The 17,500-nt window shown below is 27.9% G+C and overlaps 1 protein-coding gene across 2 annotated transcripts in view; it reads right to left on the bottom strand.

The window, feature by feature from the left end:
• The window catches only part of szt2 (SZT2 subunit of KICSTOR complex), a 332,720-nt gene that overhangs the window by 17,782 nt on the left and 297,438 nt on the right, over positions 1–17,500 (bottom strand). For both annotated transcript variants that reach the window (XM_061978415.1, XM_061978416.1), the window contains 4 exons: positions 17,016–17,095; positions 10,634–10,759; positions 10,369–10,571; positions 10,094–10,190 (listed from right to left, as the gene is read on the bottom strand). In XM_061978415.1, coding sequence (XP_061834399.1) covers positions 10,094–10,190; positions 10,369–10,571; positions 10,634–10,759; positions 17,016–17,095 — 506 coding nt within the window. The remainder of the gene's footprint in view (positions 1–10,093; positions 10,191–10,368; positions 10,572–10,633; positions 10,760–17,015; positions 17,096–17,500) is intronic.

The following is a 17,500-nucleotide window of genomic DNA, read 5'->3' as shown; positions in this document are numbered from 1 at the left end:
CCACTTTGTCAACAAATGCCTGAGCAAATTGTTTAAGAACAACATTTCTCAACAAGGAATTTAGGGATTTCACCATCTACGCTCCGTAATATCAACATTTTCAGAGAAGCTGGAGAAATCACTGCACGTAAGCCATGATATTACGGACCTTTTATCCCTCAGTACTGCATCAAAAAGCCACATCAGTGTGTAAAGGATATCACCACATGGGCTCGTGGAACACTTCAGAAAACCACTGCCGGTAACTACAGTTGGTCGCTACATCTGTTAAGTGCAAGTTAAAACTCTACTATGCAAAGCCAACGAAAATGATCAACAACACCCAGAAACGCCGCTGGCTTCGCTGGGCCCGAGCTCATCTAAGATGGACTGATACAAAGTGGAAAAGTTTTTCTGTGGTCTGACGAGTCCACATTTCAAATTGTTTTTGGAAACTGTGGACGTCGTGTCCTCCGGACCAAAGAGGAAAAGAACCACCCGGACTGTTCTAGGGTCAAAGTGTAAAAGGCAGCATGTGTATAATTTTTTACCTTAAAAATCAACTTTTACTTTGAAAAACATTTTTTATCTTGAAAATAATTTTGTACCTTGAAAATTAACTTTTACCTCGAAAATCATTTTTGACCTTAAAAATAAACTTTTACCTTGACATTTTTTTTTTCACCTTGAAAATAATTTTTTACCTTGAAAATCAACTTTTACTTTGAAAAACATTTTTTTACCTTGAAAATCATTTTTTACCTTGAAAATCATTTTTTTACATTGAAAATCATTTATTACCTTAAAAATCTACTTTTACTTTGAAAAACATTTTTTTACCTTGAAAATCATTTTTTACCTTGAAAATCAACTTTTACCTTGAACATTTTTTATTACCTTGAAAATCATTTTTTACCTTAAAAATTAACTTTTACTTTGAAAAACATTTTTTTACCTTGAAAATCTTTTTTTACCTTGAAAATCTTTTTTTTTACCTTGAAATTCATTTTTGACCTTGAAAATCAACTTTTACCTTGAAATTTTTTTTTTAACCTTGAAAATAATTTTTTACCTTGAAATTAATTTTTTACCTTGAAATTAATTTTTTACCTTGAAAATCATTTTTACCTTGAAATTAATTTTTTACCTTGAAAATCATTTTCCATCCATCCATTTTCTACCGCTTATTCCCTTTGGGGTCGCGGGGGGCGCTGGAGCCTATCTCAGCTACAATCGGGCGGAAGGCGGGGTACACCCTGGACAAGTCGCCACCTCATCGCAGTGAAAATAATTTTTTACCTTGAAAATCAACTTTTACCTTGAACATTTTTTATTACCTTGAAAATCATTTTTTACCTTAAAAATTAACTTTTACTTTGAAAAACATTTTTTTACCTTGAAAATCTTTTTTTACCTTGAAAATCTTTTTTTTACCTTGAAATTCATTTTTGACCTTGAAAATCAACTTTTACCTTGAAATTTTTTTTTACCTTGAAAATATTTTTTTACCTTGAAAATCAACTTTTACCTTAAAAAAAAAAATTTACCTTGAAAATCAACTTTTACCTTAAAAAAAAAGTTTTACCTTGAAAATCATTTTTTACCTTGAAAATCAACTTTTACCTTGAAATTAATTTTTTACCTTGAAAATCCTTTTTTACCTTGAAAATCAACTTTTACCTTAAAACATTTTTTTTAACCTTGAAAATAATTTTTTACCTTGAAATTAATTTTTTACCTTGAAATTAATTTTTTACCTTGAAAATCATTTTTACCTTGAAATTAATGTTTTACCTTGAAAATCATTTTTTACCTTAAAAATCAACTTGTACTTTGAAAAAAAAAATTTTACCTTGAAAATCAACTTTTACCTTGAAAATTTTTTATTACCTTGAAAGTGATTTTTTACCTTGAAATAAATTTTTGACCTTGAAAATCAACTTTTACCTTGAAAATCATTTTTTAAGTTGAAAATCAACTTTTACCTTAAATATTTTTTTTTACCTTGAAAATCATTTTTTACCTTGAAATTCATTTTTGACCTTGAAAATCAACTTTTACCTTAAAAATATTTTTTTACCTTGAAAATCATTTTTTACCTTGAAATTCATTTTTTACCTTGAAAATCAACTTTCACCTTGAAAAATTTTTATTACCTTGAAAAAAAATGTTTACCTTGAAAATCATTTTTTACCTTGAAAAACAACTTTTACCTTGAACATTTTTTTTTACCTTGAAAATCATTTTTTACCTTGAAATTAATTTTTTACCTTGAAATTTTTTACCTTAAAAATCAACTTTTACTTTGAAAAACATTTTTTTTACCTTGAAAATCATTTTTTACCTTGAAAATCAACTTTTACCTTGAACATTTTTTATTACCTTGAAAATCATTTTTTACCTTGAAATTAATTTTTGACCTTGAAAATCAACTTTTACCTTGAAAATCATTTTTTACCTTGAAAATCAACTTTTACCTTAAAAATTTTTTTTTACCTTGAAAATAATTTTTTACCTTGAAATTCATTTTTGACCTTGAAAATCAACTTTTACCGTGAAATTTTTTTATTACCTTGAAAATTTTTTATTACCTTGAAAATAATTTTTTACCTTGAAAATCATTTTTTACCTTGAAATTCATTTTTGACCTTGAAAATCAACTTTTACCTTGAACATTTTTTATTACCTTGAAAAAATTTTATTACCTTGAAAATAATTTTTTACCTTGAAATTCATTTTTGACCTTGAAAATCAACTTTTACCTTGAAAATCATTTTTTACCTTGAAAATCAACTTTTACCTTAAAAATGTTTTTTTTACCTTGAAAATAATTTTTTACCTTGAAATTCATTTTTGACCTTGAAAATCAACTTTTACCTTAAAAAATGTTTTTTTTACCTTGAAAATCATTTTTTACCTTGAAATTCATTTTTTGGGGTGAGTTTTTCCTTGCCCTTATGTGGGCTTTGTACCGAGGATGTCGTTGTGGCTTGTGCAGCCCTTTGAGACACTTGTGATTTAGGGCTATATAAATAAACATTGATTGATTGATTGATTTTTTACCTTGAAAATCAACTTTTACCTTGAAAATTTTTTATTACCTTGAAAACATTTTTTTTACCTTGAAAATCATTTTTTACCTTGAAAAACAACTTTTACCTTAAAAAAAAAATTTTTTACCTTGAAAATAATTTTTTACCTTGAAAATCATTTTTTGCCTTGAAAATCAACTTTTACCTTGAAAATCAACTTTTACCTTGAACATTTTTTATTACCTTGAAAAAATTTTATTACCTTGAAAATACTTTTTTACCTTGAAATTCATTTTTGACCTTGAAAATCAACTTTTACCTTGAAAATCATTTTTTACCTTGAAAATCAACTTTTACCTTAAAAATGTTTTTTTTTACCTTGAAAATCATTTTTTACCTTGAAATTCATTTTTGACCTTGAAAATCAACTTTTACCTTAAAAAATGTTTTTTTACCTTGAAAATCATTTTTTACCTTGAAATTCATTTTTTGGGGTGAGTTTTTCCTTGCCCTTATGTGGGCTTTGTACCGAGGATGTCGTGACTAGTGCAGCCCTTTGAGACACTTGTGATTTAGGGCTATATAAATAAACATTGATTGATTGATTGATTTTTTACCTTGAAAATCAACTTTTACCTTGAAATTTTTTTATTACCTTGAAAACATTTTTTTACCTTGAAAATCATTTTTTACCTTGAAAAACAACTTTTACCTTAAAAAAATTTTTTTTACCTTGAAAATCATTTTTTACCTTGAAAATCATTTTTTGCCTTGAAAATCAACTTTTACCTTGAAAATCAACTTTTACCTTGAACATTTTTTTTTACCTTGAAAATAATTTTTTACCTTCCTTGAAAATCTTTTTTTTACCTTGAAAATATTTTTTTACCTTGAAAATAATTTTTTACCTTGAAAATCAACTTTTACCTTAAATCATTTTTTACCTTGAAAATCATTTTTTACCTTGAAAATCAACTTTTACCTTAAAAAAATTTTTTTACCTAGAAAATCATTTTTTACCTTGAAAATCAACTTTTACCTTAAACATTTTTTTTTACCTTGAAAATAATTTTTTACCTTGAAATTCATTTTTGACCTTGAAAATCAACTTTTACCTTGAAAATCATTTTTTACCTTGAAAATCATTTTTTACCTTGAAAATCAACTTTTACCTTAAAAATGTTTTTTTACCTTGAAAATCATTTTTTACCTTGAAATTCATTTTTGACCTTGAAAATCAACTTTTACCTTGAACATTTTTTACTACCTTGAAAATTTTGTATTACCTTGAAAATAATTTTTTACCTTGAAAATCATTTTTTACCTTGAAAATCATTTTTTACCTTGAAAAACAACTTTTACCTTGGAACATTTTTTTTTACCTTGAAAATAATTTTTTGCCTTGAAAATCAACTTTTACCTTGAACATTTTTTTTTACCTTGAAAATCATTTTTTACCTTGAAAATCAACTTATACCTTAAAAAAACATTTTTTTTACCTTGAAAATCATTTTTTTACCTTGAGGAAAAGGAAAAGGGTACTTTTTTTCTTTTTTTTTGAACACTGACTTTTTGCAGTGGTAAAAATGCCCCTCTGACAATTTTTTTGCAATGTGTTGCTGCCATTAAATTCTAAGTTCATGATTATTTGCACAAAAAGAAAGTTTCTCAGTGTGAACATGAAATATCTTGTCTTTGCAGTCTATTCAATTGAATATAAGTTGAAAAGGATTTGTTGTATCCTCTTTTTATTGACCATTTACACAACGTGACATCTTCCCTGCTGATGGACAGGGATATGGCGAGGTTGCAAAGCCTTCCTGACTAAAAATGTTCAAAAGCCTAACACCGATCAAACACCTTTATACAGATAGATAAAAATGATCTTTTACTTTGAAAAACATTTTTTACCTTGAAAATCATTTTTTACCTTGAAAATCATTTTTTACCTTGAAAATTTTTTTTTTACCTTGAAAATTTTTTTTTACCTTGAAAATAATTTACCTTGAAAATCAACTGCTGCCTTGAAAAAAATGTTTTACCTTGAAAATAATTTTTTACCTTGAAAATCAGTTTTTACCTTGAAAATCAGTTTTTACCTTGAAAATCAGTTTTTACCTTGAAAATTAATTTTTGCCTTGAAAATTAATTTTTGCCTTGAAAAGCTTTTTTTACCTTGAAAATTTTTTTTTACCTTAAAAATTCATTTTTGCCTTGAAAAGCTATTTTTACCTTGAAAATCATTTTTTACCTTGAAAATCAACTTTTACCTTAAAAAAATGTTTTTAACTTGAAACATTTTTTTTACCTTGAAAATAATTTACCTTGAAAATCATTTTTTGCCTTGAAAATCAACTGCTACCTTGAAAAAAAAATGTTTACCTTAAAAATCATTTTTTACCTTGAAAATCATTTTTTACCATAAAAAATAATTTTTGCCTTGAAAAGCTATTTTTACCTTGAAATTTTTTTTTTACCTTGAAATTCATTTTTTACCTTGAAAATCAACTGTTACCTTGAAAAAAAAAATTTTACCTTGAAAATCATTTTTTACCTTGAAAATCATTTTTTACCTTGAAAATTAATTTTTGCCTTGAAAAGCTATTTTTACCTTGAAATTTTTTTTTTTTACCTTGAAAATCAACTTTTACCTTGAAAATCAACTTTTACCTTGAAATTTTTTTTTTACCTTGAAAATCAACTTTTACCTTGAAAATCAACTTTTACTTCGAAAAAAAATGTTTACCTTGAAAATCATTTTTTACCTTGAAAATCATTTTTTACCTTGAAAATCAACTTTTACCTTAAAAAAAAAAGTTTTACCTTGAAAATCATTTTTTACCTTGAAAATTAATTTTTGCCTTGAAAAGCAATTTTTACCTTGAAAAAAAAATGTTTACCTTGAAAATCATTTTTGACCTTGAAAATCATTTTTGACCTTGTGGGGCAGTATAGCTCGGTTGGTAGAGCGGCCGTGCCAGCAACTTGAGGGTTGCAGGTTCGATCCCCGCTTCCGCCATCCTAGTCACTGCCGTTGTGTCCTTGGGCAAGACACTTTACCCACCTGCTCCCAGTGCCACCCACACTGCTTTAAATGTAACTTAGATATTGGCTTTCACTATGTAAAGCGCTTTGAGTCACTAGAGAAAAGCGCTATATAAATATAATTCACTTCACTTCACTTCACTTCACCTTGAAATAAATGTTTTACCTTGAAATTAATTTTTTACCTTGAAAATCATTTTTTACCTTAAAAATCAACTTTTACTTTGAAAAATTTTTTTTTACCTTGAAAATCATTTTTTACCTTGAAAATCAACATTTACCTTGAAAATTTTTTATTACCTTGAAAATCATTTTTTACCTTGAAATTAATTTTTGACCTTGAAAATCAACTTTTGCCTTGAAAATCATTTTTTACCTTGAAATTCATTTTTGACCTTGAAAATCAACTTTTACCTTGAAAACATTTTTTTTACCTTGAAAATATTTTTTTACCTTGAAAATCAACTTTTACCTTAAAAAAAATTGTTTACCTTGAAAATCATTTTTTACCTTGAAAATCAACTTTTACCTTAAAAAAATTTTTTTACCTTGAAAATCATTTTTTACCTTGAAATTCATTTTTGACCTTGAAAATCAACTTTCACCTTGAAAATTTTTTATTACCATGAAAATTTTTTATTACCTTGAAAATAATTTTTTACCTTGAAAATAATTTTTTACCTTGAAAATCAACTTTTACCTTGAAAATTATTTTTTACCTTGAAAATCATTTTTTACCTTGAAAATCAACTTTTACCTTAAAAATGTTTTTTTTACCTTGAAATTCATATTTGACCTTGAAAATCAACTTTTACATTGAAAATTTTTTATTACCTTGAAAAAAATGTATTACCTTGAAAATAATTTTTTACCTTGAAATTCATTTTTGACCTTGAAAATCAACTTTTACCTTGAAAATTTTTTATTACCTTGAAAAAATTTTTTTACCTTGAAAATCATTTTGTACCTTGAAAAACAACTTTTACCTTAAACATTTTTTTTTTTACCTTGAAAATCATTTTATACCTTGAAAATAATTTTTTGCCTTGAAAATCAACTTTTACCTTGAACATTTTTTTTTTTACCTTGAAAATAATTTTTTACCTTCCTTGAAAATCATTTTTTACCTTGAAAATCAACTTATACCTTAAAAAAAACATTTTTTTACCTTGAAAATCATTTTTTACCTTGAGGAAAAAGTAAAGGGTATTTTTTTTATTATTATTTTTTGAACACTGACTTTTTGCAGTGGTAAAAATGCCCCTCTGACAACTTTTTTGCAATGTGTTGCTGCCATTAAATTCTACGTTCATGATTATTTGCACAAAAATTAGAAAGTTTCTCAGTGTGAACATGAAATATCTTGTCTTTGCAGTCTATTCAACTGAATATAAGTTGAAAAGGATTTGTTATATCCTCTTTTTATTTACCATTTACACAACGTGACATCTTCCCTGCTGATGGACAGGGACATGGCGAGGTTGCAAAGCCTTCCTGACTAAAAATGTTCAAAAGCATAACACCGATCAAACACCTTTATACAGATTCTCACCAAAATGACAACCCGCCCCTTTTGCAACATTGGAAGAGACTATTGCGAAAATAATTTTTTACCTTGAAAATCATTTTTTACCTTGAAAATCATTTTTTACCTTAAAAATGATCTTTTACTTTGAAAAACATTTTTTACCTTGAAAATCATTTTTTACCTTGAAAATCCTTTTTTACCTTGAAATTCATTTTTTACCTTGAAAATCATTTTTGACCTTAAAATCAACTTTTACCTTGAAATTTTTTTTACCTTGAAAATCATTTCTTACCTTGAAAATCATTTTTTATCTTGAAAATCAACTTTTACCTTAAAAATTATTTTTTTTACCTTGAAAATTTTTTTTTACCTTGAAAATAATTTACCTTGAAAATCAACTGCTGCCTTGAAAAAAAATTTTTACCTTGAAAATCATTTTTTACCTTGAAAATAATTTTTTGCCTTGAAAATCAACTGCTGCCTTGAAAAAAATGTTTTACCTTGAAAATAATTTTTTACCTTGAAAATCATTTTTTACCTTGAAAATTAATTTTTGCCTTGAAAAGCTTTTTTTTACCTTGAAAATTTTTTTTTACCTTGAAAATCATTTTTTACCTTGAAAATCAACTTATACCTTAAAAACATTTTTTTTTTACCTTGAAAATTTTTTTTTACCTTGAAAATAATTTACCTTGAAAAATTTTTTTTGCCCTGAAAATCAACTGCTGCCTTGAAAAAAAAAATGTTTACCTTGAAAATCATTTTTTACCTTGAAAATCAACTTATACCTTAAAAACATTTTTTTTTTACCTTGAAATTTTTTTTTTTACCTTGAAAATAATTTACCTTGAAAATTTTTTTTTGCCTTGAAAATCAACTGCTGCCTTGAAAAAAAAATGTTTACCTTGAAAATCATTTTTTACCTTGAAAATCAGTTTTTACCTTAAAAATAAATTTTTGCCTTGAAAAGCTATTTTTACCTTGAAATTTGTTTTTTACCTTGAAAATCATTTTTTACCTTGAAAAATCAACTTTTACCTTAAAAATGTTTTTTTTACCTTGAAAATCATTTTTTACCTTGAAATTCATTTTTGACTTTGAAAATCAACTTTTACCTTGAAAATGTTTTATTACCTTGAAAATTTTTTATTACCTTGAAAATAATTTATTACCTTGAAAATCATTTTTTACCTTGAAAATCATTTTTTACCCTGAAAATCATTTTTTACCCTGAAAATCATTTTTTACCTTGAAAAACAACTTTTACCTTGAAAATGTTTTTTTTACCTTGAAAATCATTTTTTACCTTGAAAATAATTTTTTGCCTTGAAAATCAACTTTTACCTTGAAAATCAACTTTTACCTTGAAAATCAATTTTTACCTTGAACATTTTTTTTTACCTTGAAAATCATTTTTTACCTTCCTTGAAAATCATTTTTTACCTTGAAAATCAACTTTTACCTTAAAAATGTTTTTTTTACCTTGAAAATAATTTACCTTGAAAAATCTTTTTTGCCTTGAAAATCAACTGCTGCCTTGAAAAAAAATGTTTACCTTTACAGCTATTTTTACCTTGAAATTTTTTTTTACCTTGAAATTCATTTTTTACCTTGAAAATCAACTTTTACCTTGAAAAAAAAATTTTTACCTTGAAAATCATTTTTTACCTTGAAAATCATTTTTTACCTTGAAAATTAATTTTTGCCTTGAAAAGCTATTTTTACCTTGAAATATTTTTTTTTTACCTTGAAAATCAACTTTTACCTTGAAAATCAACTTTTACTTCGAAAAAAAATGTTTACCTTGAAAATCATTTTTTACCTTGAAAATCATTTTTTACCTTGAAAATTAAGTTTTGCCTTGAAAAGCTATTTTTACCTTGAAATTTTTTTTTTTACCTTGAAAATCAACTTTTACCTTGAAAATCAACTTTTACCTTGAAAATTTTTTTTTACCTTGAAAATCAACTTTTACCTTGAAAATCAACTTTTACTTCGAAAAAAAATGTTTACCTTGAAATCATTTTTTACCTTGAAAATCATTTTTTACCTTGAAAATCAACTTTTACCTTAAAATTTTTTTTTTTACTTTGAAAATCATTTTTTACCTTGAGGAAAAAGTAAAGGGTATTTTTTTTATTATTATTTTTTGAACACTGACTTTTTGCAGTGGTAAAAATGCCCCTCTGACAACTTTTTTGCAATGCGTTGCTGCCATTAAATTCTAAGTTTATGATTATTTGCACAAAAATAAGAACGTTTCTCAGTGTGAACATGAAATATCTTGTCTTTGCAGTCTATTCAATTCAATATAAGTTGAAAAGGATTTGTTGTATTCTCTTTTTATTTACCATTTACACAACGTGACAACTTCCCTGCTGATGGACAGGGATATGGCGAGGTTGCAAAGCCTTCCTGACTAACACCTTTATACAGATTCTCACCAAAATGACAACCCGCCCCTTCTGCAACATTGGAAGAGACTATTGCGCCACAGTGCTGCTCTCACCTTGGGGCTGTCCTCGCTCTTCTGCTTCACATAAGAAAAAGACATCCTGCCCTCCGATGACATGGAGTTCAGCATGGCGGCACGAGCCCGGGCGATGCTGCGGGGGAGGAAGGGAGGGAGGGAGGGAGGATGAGTGCGGACACAGCGAAGGCCCGCAGGAGCCCAGCGGGTCACATATGTCGGAAGCCTCCAAAGTGACGGCGAGCGCATGTTTCCCGGCCAAAAGTGATGAAATGCGTGACGCGCTAAAAAGAAGACGGAAGAGAGGTACAGACCTGCGGGCCGGGGACTGAGGGCGCACCTGGACCAGGATGAAGCCCATGCGCTGCAGGTACTGCACGTACTGCTGCAGGAAGGTGCTGGAGATGTCCAGCAGCCACGGCTCCTGCTTCAGCCGGCCGGGCAGCATGTCGGCCGAGTCGGCGCTGTAGCTGCGGTCGCGGCCCGACGCCGTGGAGTCGCTGGAGCGATGGCGCTTCTGGCGGAGCGACAATTTTAGCACGGGGGGGGGGGGGTTTTGTCAGAAGGGGTCTGGCGTACCTTCGCTGGCGGCGGCACCGCTTGTTCCTCCTGGATCTGCTTGCGGAAGACGGGGTCGAAGAGCAGCGGCGTGGCGCAGTAGTGGACCAGCCTGGACGACTGCTTCAAGGTCTCCAGGTCTGCCAGCTGAGGAAGACACCTGTGCTCAGTATCCACTCTGTGGAACCAACTGATACCGATCACTAGGGTTGTACGGTATACCGGTACTAGTGAAATTGGTCGATACTGATACCGATCACTAGGGTTGTACGGTATACCGGTACTAGTGAAATTGGTCGATACTGATACCGAGCACTAGGGTTGTACGGTATACCGGTACGAGTGAAATTGGTCGATACTGATACCGATCACTAGGGTTGTACGGTATACCGGTACGAGTGAAATTGGTCGATACTGATACCGATCACTCGGGTTGTACGGTATACCGGTACTAGTGAAATTGGTCGATACTGATACCGATCACTAGGGTTGTACGGTATACCGGTACTAGTGAAATTGGTCGATACTGATACCGATCACTAGGGTTGTACGGTATACCGGTACTAGTGAAATTGGTTGATACTGATACCGATCACTAGGGTTGTACGAGTGAAATTGGTCGATACTGATACCGATCACTAGGGTTGTACGGTATACCGGTACGAGTGAAATTGGTCGATACTGATACCGATCACTAGGGTTGTACTGTATACCGGTACTAGTGAAATTGGTCGATACTGATACCGATCACTAGGGTTGTACGGTATACCGGTACTAGTGAAATTGGTCGATACTGATACCGATCACTAGGGTTGTACGGTATACCGGTACTAGTGAAATTGGTCGATACTGATACCGATCACTAGGGTTGTACGGTATACCGGTACCAGTGAAATTGGTCGATACTGATACCGATCACTAGGGTTGTACTGTATACCGGTACTAGTGAAATTGGTCGATACTGATACCGATCACTAGGGTTGTACGGTATACCGGTACGAGTGAAATTGGTCGATACTGATACCGATCACTAGGGTTGTACTGTATACCGGTACTAGTGAAATTGGTCGATAGTCTTTGGTATGACTCGGTTTGAACTCACGACCAATGGACGCATTTTGGTGTAAAAAGTGACGAAGTGAAGTTATAACACGGAAGCCAACGAAAATGATCAACAACACCCAGAAACGCCGCTGGCTTCGCTGGGCCCGAGCTCATCTAAGATGGACTGATACAAAGTGGAAAAGTGTTCTGTGGTCTGACGAGTCCACATTTCAAATTGTTTTTGGAAACTGTGGACGTGGTGTCCTCCGGACCAAAGAGGAAAAGAACCACCCGGACTGTTCTAGGGTCAAAGTGTAAAGGGCAGCATGTGTATAATAATTTTTGACCTTAAAAATCAACTTTTACTTTGAAAAACATTTTTTATCTTGAAAATAATTTTATACCTTGAAAATTAACTTTTACCTTGAAAATCATTTTTGACCTTAAAAATAAACTTTTACCTTGACATTTTTTTTTTTTACCTTGAAAATAATTTTTTACCTTGAAAATCAACTTTTACTTTGAAAAACATTTTTTTACCTTGAAAATCTTTTTTTTTTACATTGAAAATCATTTTTTACCTTAAAAATCAACTTTTACTTTGAAAAACATTTTTTTTACCTTGAAAATCATTTTTTACCTTGAAATTCATTTTTGACCTTGAAAATCAACTTTTACCTTGAACATTTTTTATTACCTTGAAAATAATTTTTTACCTTGAAAATCTTTTTTTACCTTAAAAATTAACTTTTACTTTGAAAAACATTTTTTTACCTTGACAATCTTTTTTTACCTTGAACATTTTTTATTACCTTGAAAATAATTTTTTACCTTGAAAATCATTTTTTACCTTAAAAATTAACTTTTACTTTGAAAAACATTTTTTTTACCTTGAAAATCATTTTTTACCTTGAAAATCATTTTTTTACCTTGAAAATCATTTTTTACCTTAAAAATCAACTTTTACTTTGAAAAACATTTTTTTACCTTGAAAATCATTTTTTACCTTGAAATTCATTTTTGACCTTGAAAATCAACTTTTACCTTGAAGATTTTTTTTTACCTTGAAAATCAACTTTTACCTTAAACATTTTTTTTTTACCTTGAAAATCATTTTTTACCTTGAAATTCATTTTTGACCTTGAAAATCAACTTTTACCTTGAACATTTTTTATTACCTTGAAAATAATTTTTTACCTTGAAAATCATTTTTTACCTTAAAAATTAACTTTTACTTTGAAAAACATTTTTTTTACCTTGAAAATCTTTTTTTACCTTGAAATTCATTTTTGACCTTGAAAATCAACTTTTACCTTGAAATTTTTTTTTTACCTTGAAAATCAACTTTTACCTTAAAAAAAAAAATTTTACCTTGAAAATCAACTTTTACCTTAAATCATTTTTTACCTTGAAAATCATTTTTTACCTTGAAAATCAACTTTTACCTTAAAACATTTTTTTACCTTGAAAATAATTTTTTACCTTGAAATTCATTTTTGACCTTGAAAATCAACTTTTACCTTGAAAATCAACTTTTACCTTGAACATTTTTTATTACCTTGAAAATAGTTTTTTACCTTGAAAATAATTTTTTACCTTGAAATTCATTTTTGACCTTGAAAATCAACTTTTACCTTGAAAATCAACTTTTACCTTGAAAATTTTTTATTACCTTGAAAAAAGTTTTTTTACCTTGAAAATAATTTTTTACCTTGAAATTCATTTTTGACCTTGAAAATCAACTTTTACCTTGAACATTTTTTATTACCTTGAAAATAATTTTTTACCTTGAAAATAATTTTTTACCTTAAAAATAAACTTTTACTTTGAAAAACATTTTTTTACCTTGAAAATCTTTTTTTACCTTGAAATTCATTTTTGACCTTGAAAATCATTTTTTACCTTGAAAATCAACTTTTACCTTAAAACATTTTTTTACCTTGAAAATAATTTTTTACCTTGAAATTCATTTTTGACCTTGAAAATCAACTTTTACCTTGAAAATCAACTTTTACCTTAAAACATTTTTTTACCTTGAAAATAATTTTTTACCTTGAAATTCATTTTTGACCTTGAAAATCAACTTTTACCTTGAAAATCAACTTTTACCTTGAACATTTTTTATTACCTTGAAAATAGTTTTTTACCTTGAAAATAATTTTTTACCTTGAAATTCATTTTTGACCTTGAAAATCAACTTTTACCTTGAAAATCAACTTTTACCTTGAAAATTTTTTATTACCTTGAAAAAAGTTTTTTTACCTTGAAAATAATTTTTTACCTTGAAATTCATTTTTGACCTTGAAAATCAACTTTTACCTTGAACATTTTTTATTACCTTGAAAATAATTTTTTACCTTGAAAATCATTTTTTACCTTAAAAATAAACTTTTACTTTGAAAAACATTTTTTTACCTTGAAAATCTTTTTTTACCTTGAAATTCATTTTTGACCTTGAAAATCTTTTTTTACCTTGAAAATTTTTTTTTACCTTGAAAATCAACTTTTACCTTAAAAAAATTTTTTACCTTGAAAATCATTTTTTACCTTGAAAATCAACTTTTACCTTAAAAAATTTTTTTTACCTTGAAAATAATTTTTTACCTTGAAATTCATTTTTGACCTTGAAAATCAACTTTTACCTTGAAAATCAACTTTTACCTTGAAAATGTTTTATTACCTTGAAAATAGTTTTTTACCTTGAAAATCATTTTTTACCTTGAAATTCATTTTTGACCTTGAAAATCAACTTTTACCTTGAATATTTTTTTTTACCTTGAAAATCAACTTTTACCTTAAACATTTTTTTTTTACCTTGAAAATCATTTTTTACCTTGAAATTAATTTTTGACCTTGAAAATCAACTTTTACCTTGAACATTTTTTATTACCTTGAAAATAATTTTTTACCTTGAAAATCATTTTTTACCTTAAAAATTAACTTTTACTTTGAAAAACATTTTTTTACCTTGAAAATCTTATTTACCTTGAAATTCATTTTTGACCTTGAAAATCAACTTTTACCTTGAAAATTTTTTTTTACCTGAAAATATTTTTTTTACCTTGAAAATCAACTTTTACCTTAAAAAAAATGTTTTACCTTGAAAATCAACTTTTACCTTAAATAATTTTTTACCTTGAAAATAATTTTTTACCTTGAAAATCAACTTTTACCTTGAACATTTTTTATTACCTTGAAAATCATTTTTTACCTTGAAAATCAACTTTTACCTTAAATCATTTTTTACCTTGAAAATCATTTTTTACCTTGAAAATCAACTTTTACCTTAAAACATTTTTTTTACCTTGAAAATAATTTTTTACCTTGAAATTCATTTTTGACCTTGAAAATCAACTTTTACCTTGAAAATCAACTTTTACCTTGAACATTTTTTATTACCTTGAAAATAGTTTTTTACCTTGAAAATAATTTTTTACCTTGAAATTCATTTTTGACCTTGAAAATCAACTTTTACCTTGAAAATCAACTTTTACCTTGAAAATTTTTTATTACCTTGAAAAAAAAATTTTTACCTTGAAAATAATTTTTTACCTTGAAATTCATTTTTGACCTTGAAAATCAACTTTTACCTTGAACATTTTTTATTACCTTGAAAATAATTTTTTACCTTGAAAATCATTTTTTACCTTAAAAATAAACTTTTACTTTGAAAAACATTTTTTTACCTTGAAAATCTTTTTTTACCTTGAAATTCATTTTTGACCTTGAAAATCAACTTTTACCTTGAAAATTTTTTTTTACCTTGAAAATCAACTTTTACCTTAAAAAATTGTTTTACCTTGAAAATCATTTTTTACCTTGAAAATCAACTTTTACCTTAAAAATTTTTTTTTACCTTGAAAATAATTTTTTACCTTGAAATTCATTTTTGACCTTGAAAATCAACTTTTACCTTGAAAATCAACTTTTACCTTGAAAATGTTTTATTACCTTGAAAATAGTTTTTTACCTTGAAAATCATTTTTTACCTTGAAATTCATTTTTGACCTTGAAAATCAACTTTTACCTTGAATATTTTTTTTTACCTTGAAAATCAACTTTTACCTTAAACATTTTTTTTTTACCTTGAAAATCATTTTTTACCTTGAAATTAATTTTTTACCTTGAAAATCAACTTTTACCTTGAACATTTTTTATTACCTTGAAAATAATTTTTTACCTTGAAAATCATTTTTTACCTTAAAAATTAACTTTTACTTTGAAAAACATTTTTTTACCTTGAAAATCTTATTTACCTTGAAATTCATTTTTGACCTTGAAAATCAACTTTTACCTTGAAAATTTTTTTTTACCTGAAAATATTTTTTTTACCTTGAAAATCAACTTTTACCTTAAAAAAAATGTTTTACCTTGAAAATCAACTTTTACCTTAAATAATTTTTTACCTTGAAAATAATTTTTTACCTTGAAAATCAACTTTTACCTTGAAAATTTTTTATTACCTTGAAAATCATTTCTTACCTTGAAAATCATTTTTTATCTTGAAAATCAACTTTTACCGTAAAAAAATTTTTTTTACCTTGAAAATAATTTTTTACCTTGAAAATAATTTACCTTGAAAATAATTTTTTGCCTTGAAAATCAAACTGCTGCCTTGAAAAAAATGTTTTACCTTGAAAATCATTTTTTACTTTGAAAATCAGTTTTTAACTTGAAAATTAATTTTTGCCTTGAAAAGCTATTTTTACCTTGAACATTTTTTTTTTTACCTTGAAAATCAACTTTTACTTTAAAATCTGCTTGACTTATGGTTTCAAAGCAAGTTATCCATCACTGTTAAAAGGACAATAGATATTAAGTTTTTACAACATATTCAATTGAAAACTGTAAATTGAAAAAAACTCTACCACTGTTTTTACTATAAAATGTTGCCTTTTTTTTCTTCTTTTTTTTTACTGTAAAATCTACGGTTGTTGTTACTGTAAATGGAAAAATGGTACCAGAGTTATTTTACGGTAACAAACTGGCATTTTTTTTAAATGGTAAATAAACAGTGGGTACTGTTTTCCATCTACTGTAATAGAATGTTTAAAAAAAATCTGTAGATTTTACATTAAAAAATGCTGAATTTTACATTAAAAAATGCTGACCAGAATTTATTTATTTTTAAATACATTTTTTTTTTACCAGAATTGTTATTAGAAATAAATTTTTTTTTTTTTTTTACAGTGGACGTAAAAAAATATATTTCATAATAAAATGCATGGGCAAATTAGTCAATAGTTCACTGTTAAAAGCGGCCCTCTGATGGCAGCCATAACTGCGATGTGGCCCTCGGTGAAAACCACTTTGACATGTGTGTTCTAAGGGCAGTGTGGTGGTTTCTCTGAGGACTCACTGCGATGGGCATGTTGGACTGAGCGGACCTCTGCTGCCACGTCACAAACAGGTTCTCGATCTTCATCTGCTTCTCCAGTTCTGCCACGTGAAGACAAAAAGTGTCAGACGGTGAGGCGCATTGTGTCTTTGTGTAACGTGTAGATCATAGCTAACACCAGAAAACCTTCATATTAAAAATAAAATTAAAAAAAAGTCTTTAACCCAGGGGTATCCAAACTACGGCCCGCCGGCATCTTCAATTTGACCTATACCACAACTATTAATTGAACTTGCAAGCAAAACAGCACAGCATTCACTTATATGACCCAATCCAAACAACCTTCCCTAGTCATGGTGCAAAAAAAAAGAAAATCAACCAGCAGAAACAGTCAACAAACATGTTCACACACAACACAACCTGCTCATTGAACTTTGTGGATAATATTAAAGACGTCTAATAAACATTATAATGTAAATTACATCAATTTACATCCATTACAAGGA

This window comes from Nerophis lumbriciformis, linkage group LG18 (assembly GCF_033978685.3).
Source record: "Nerophis lumbriciformis linkage group LG18, RoL_Nlum_v2.1, whole genome shotgun sequence".
In the NCBI taxonomy this organism is placed as follows: Eukaryota; Metazoa; Chordata; class Actinopteri; order Syngnathiformes; family Syngnathidae; genus Nerophis; species Nerophis lumbriciformis.
The sequence above is the reverse complement of the archived record's forward strand: the minus strand, read 5'-3'. Positions and strand labels throughout refer to the sequence as shown.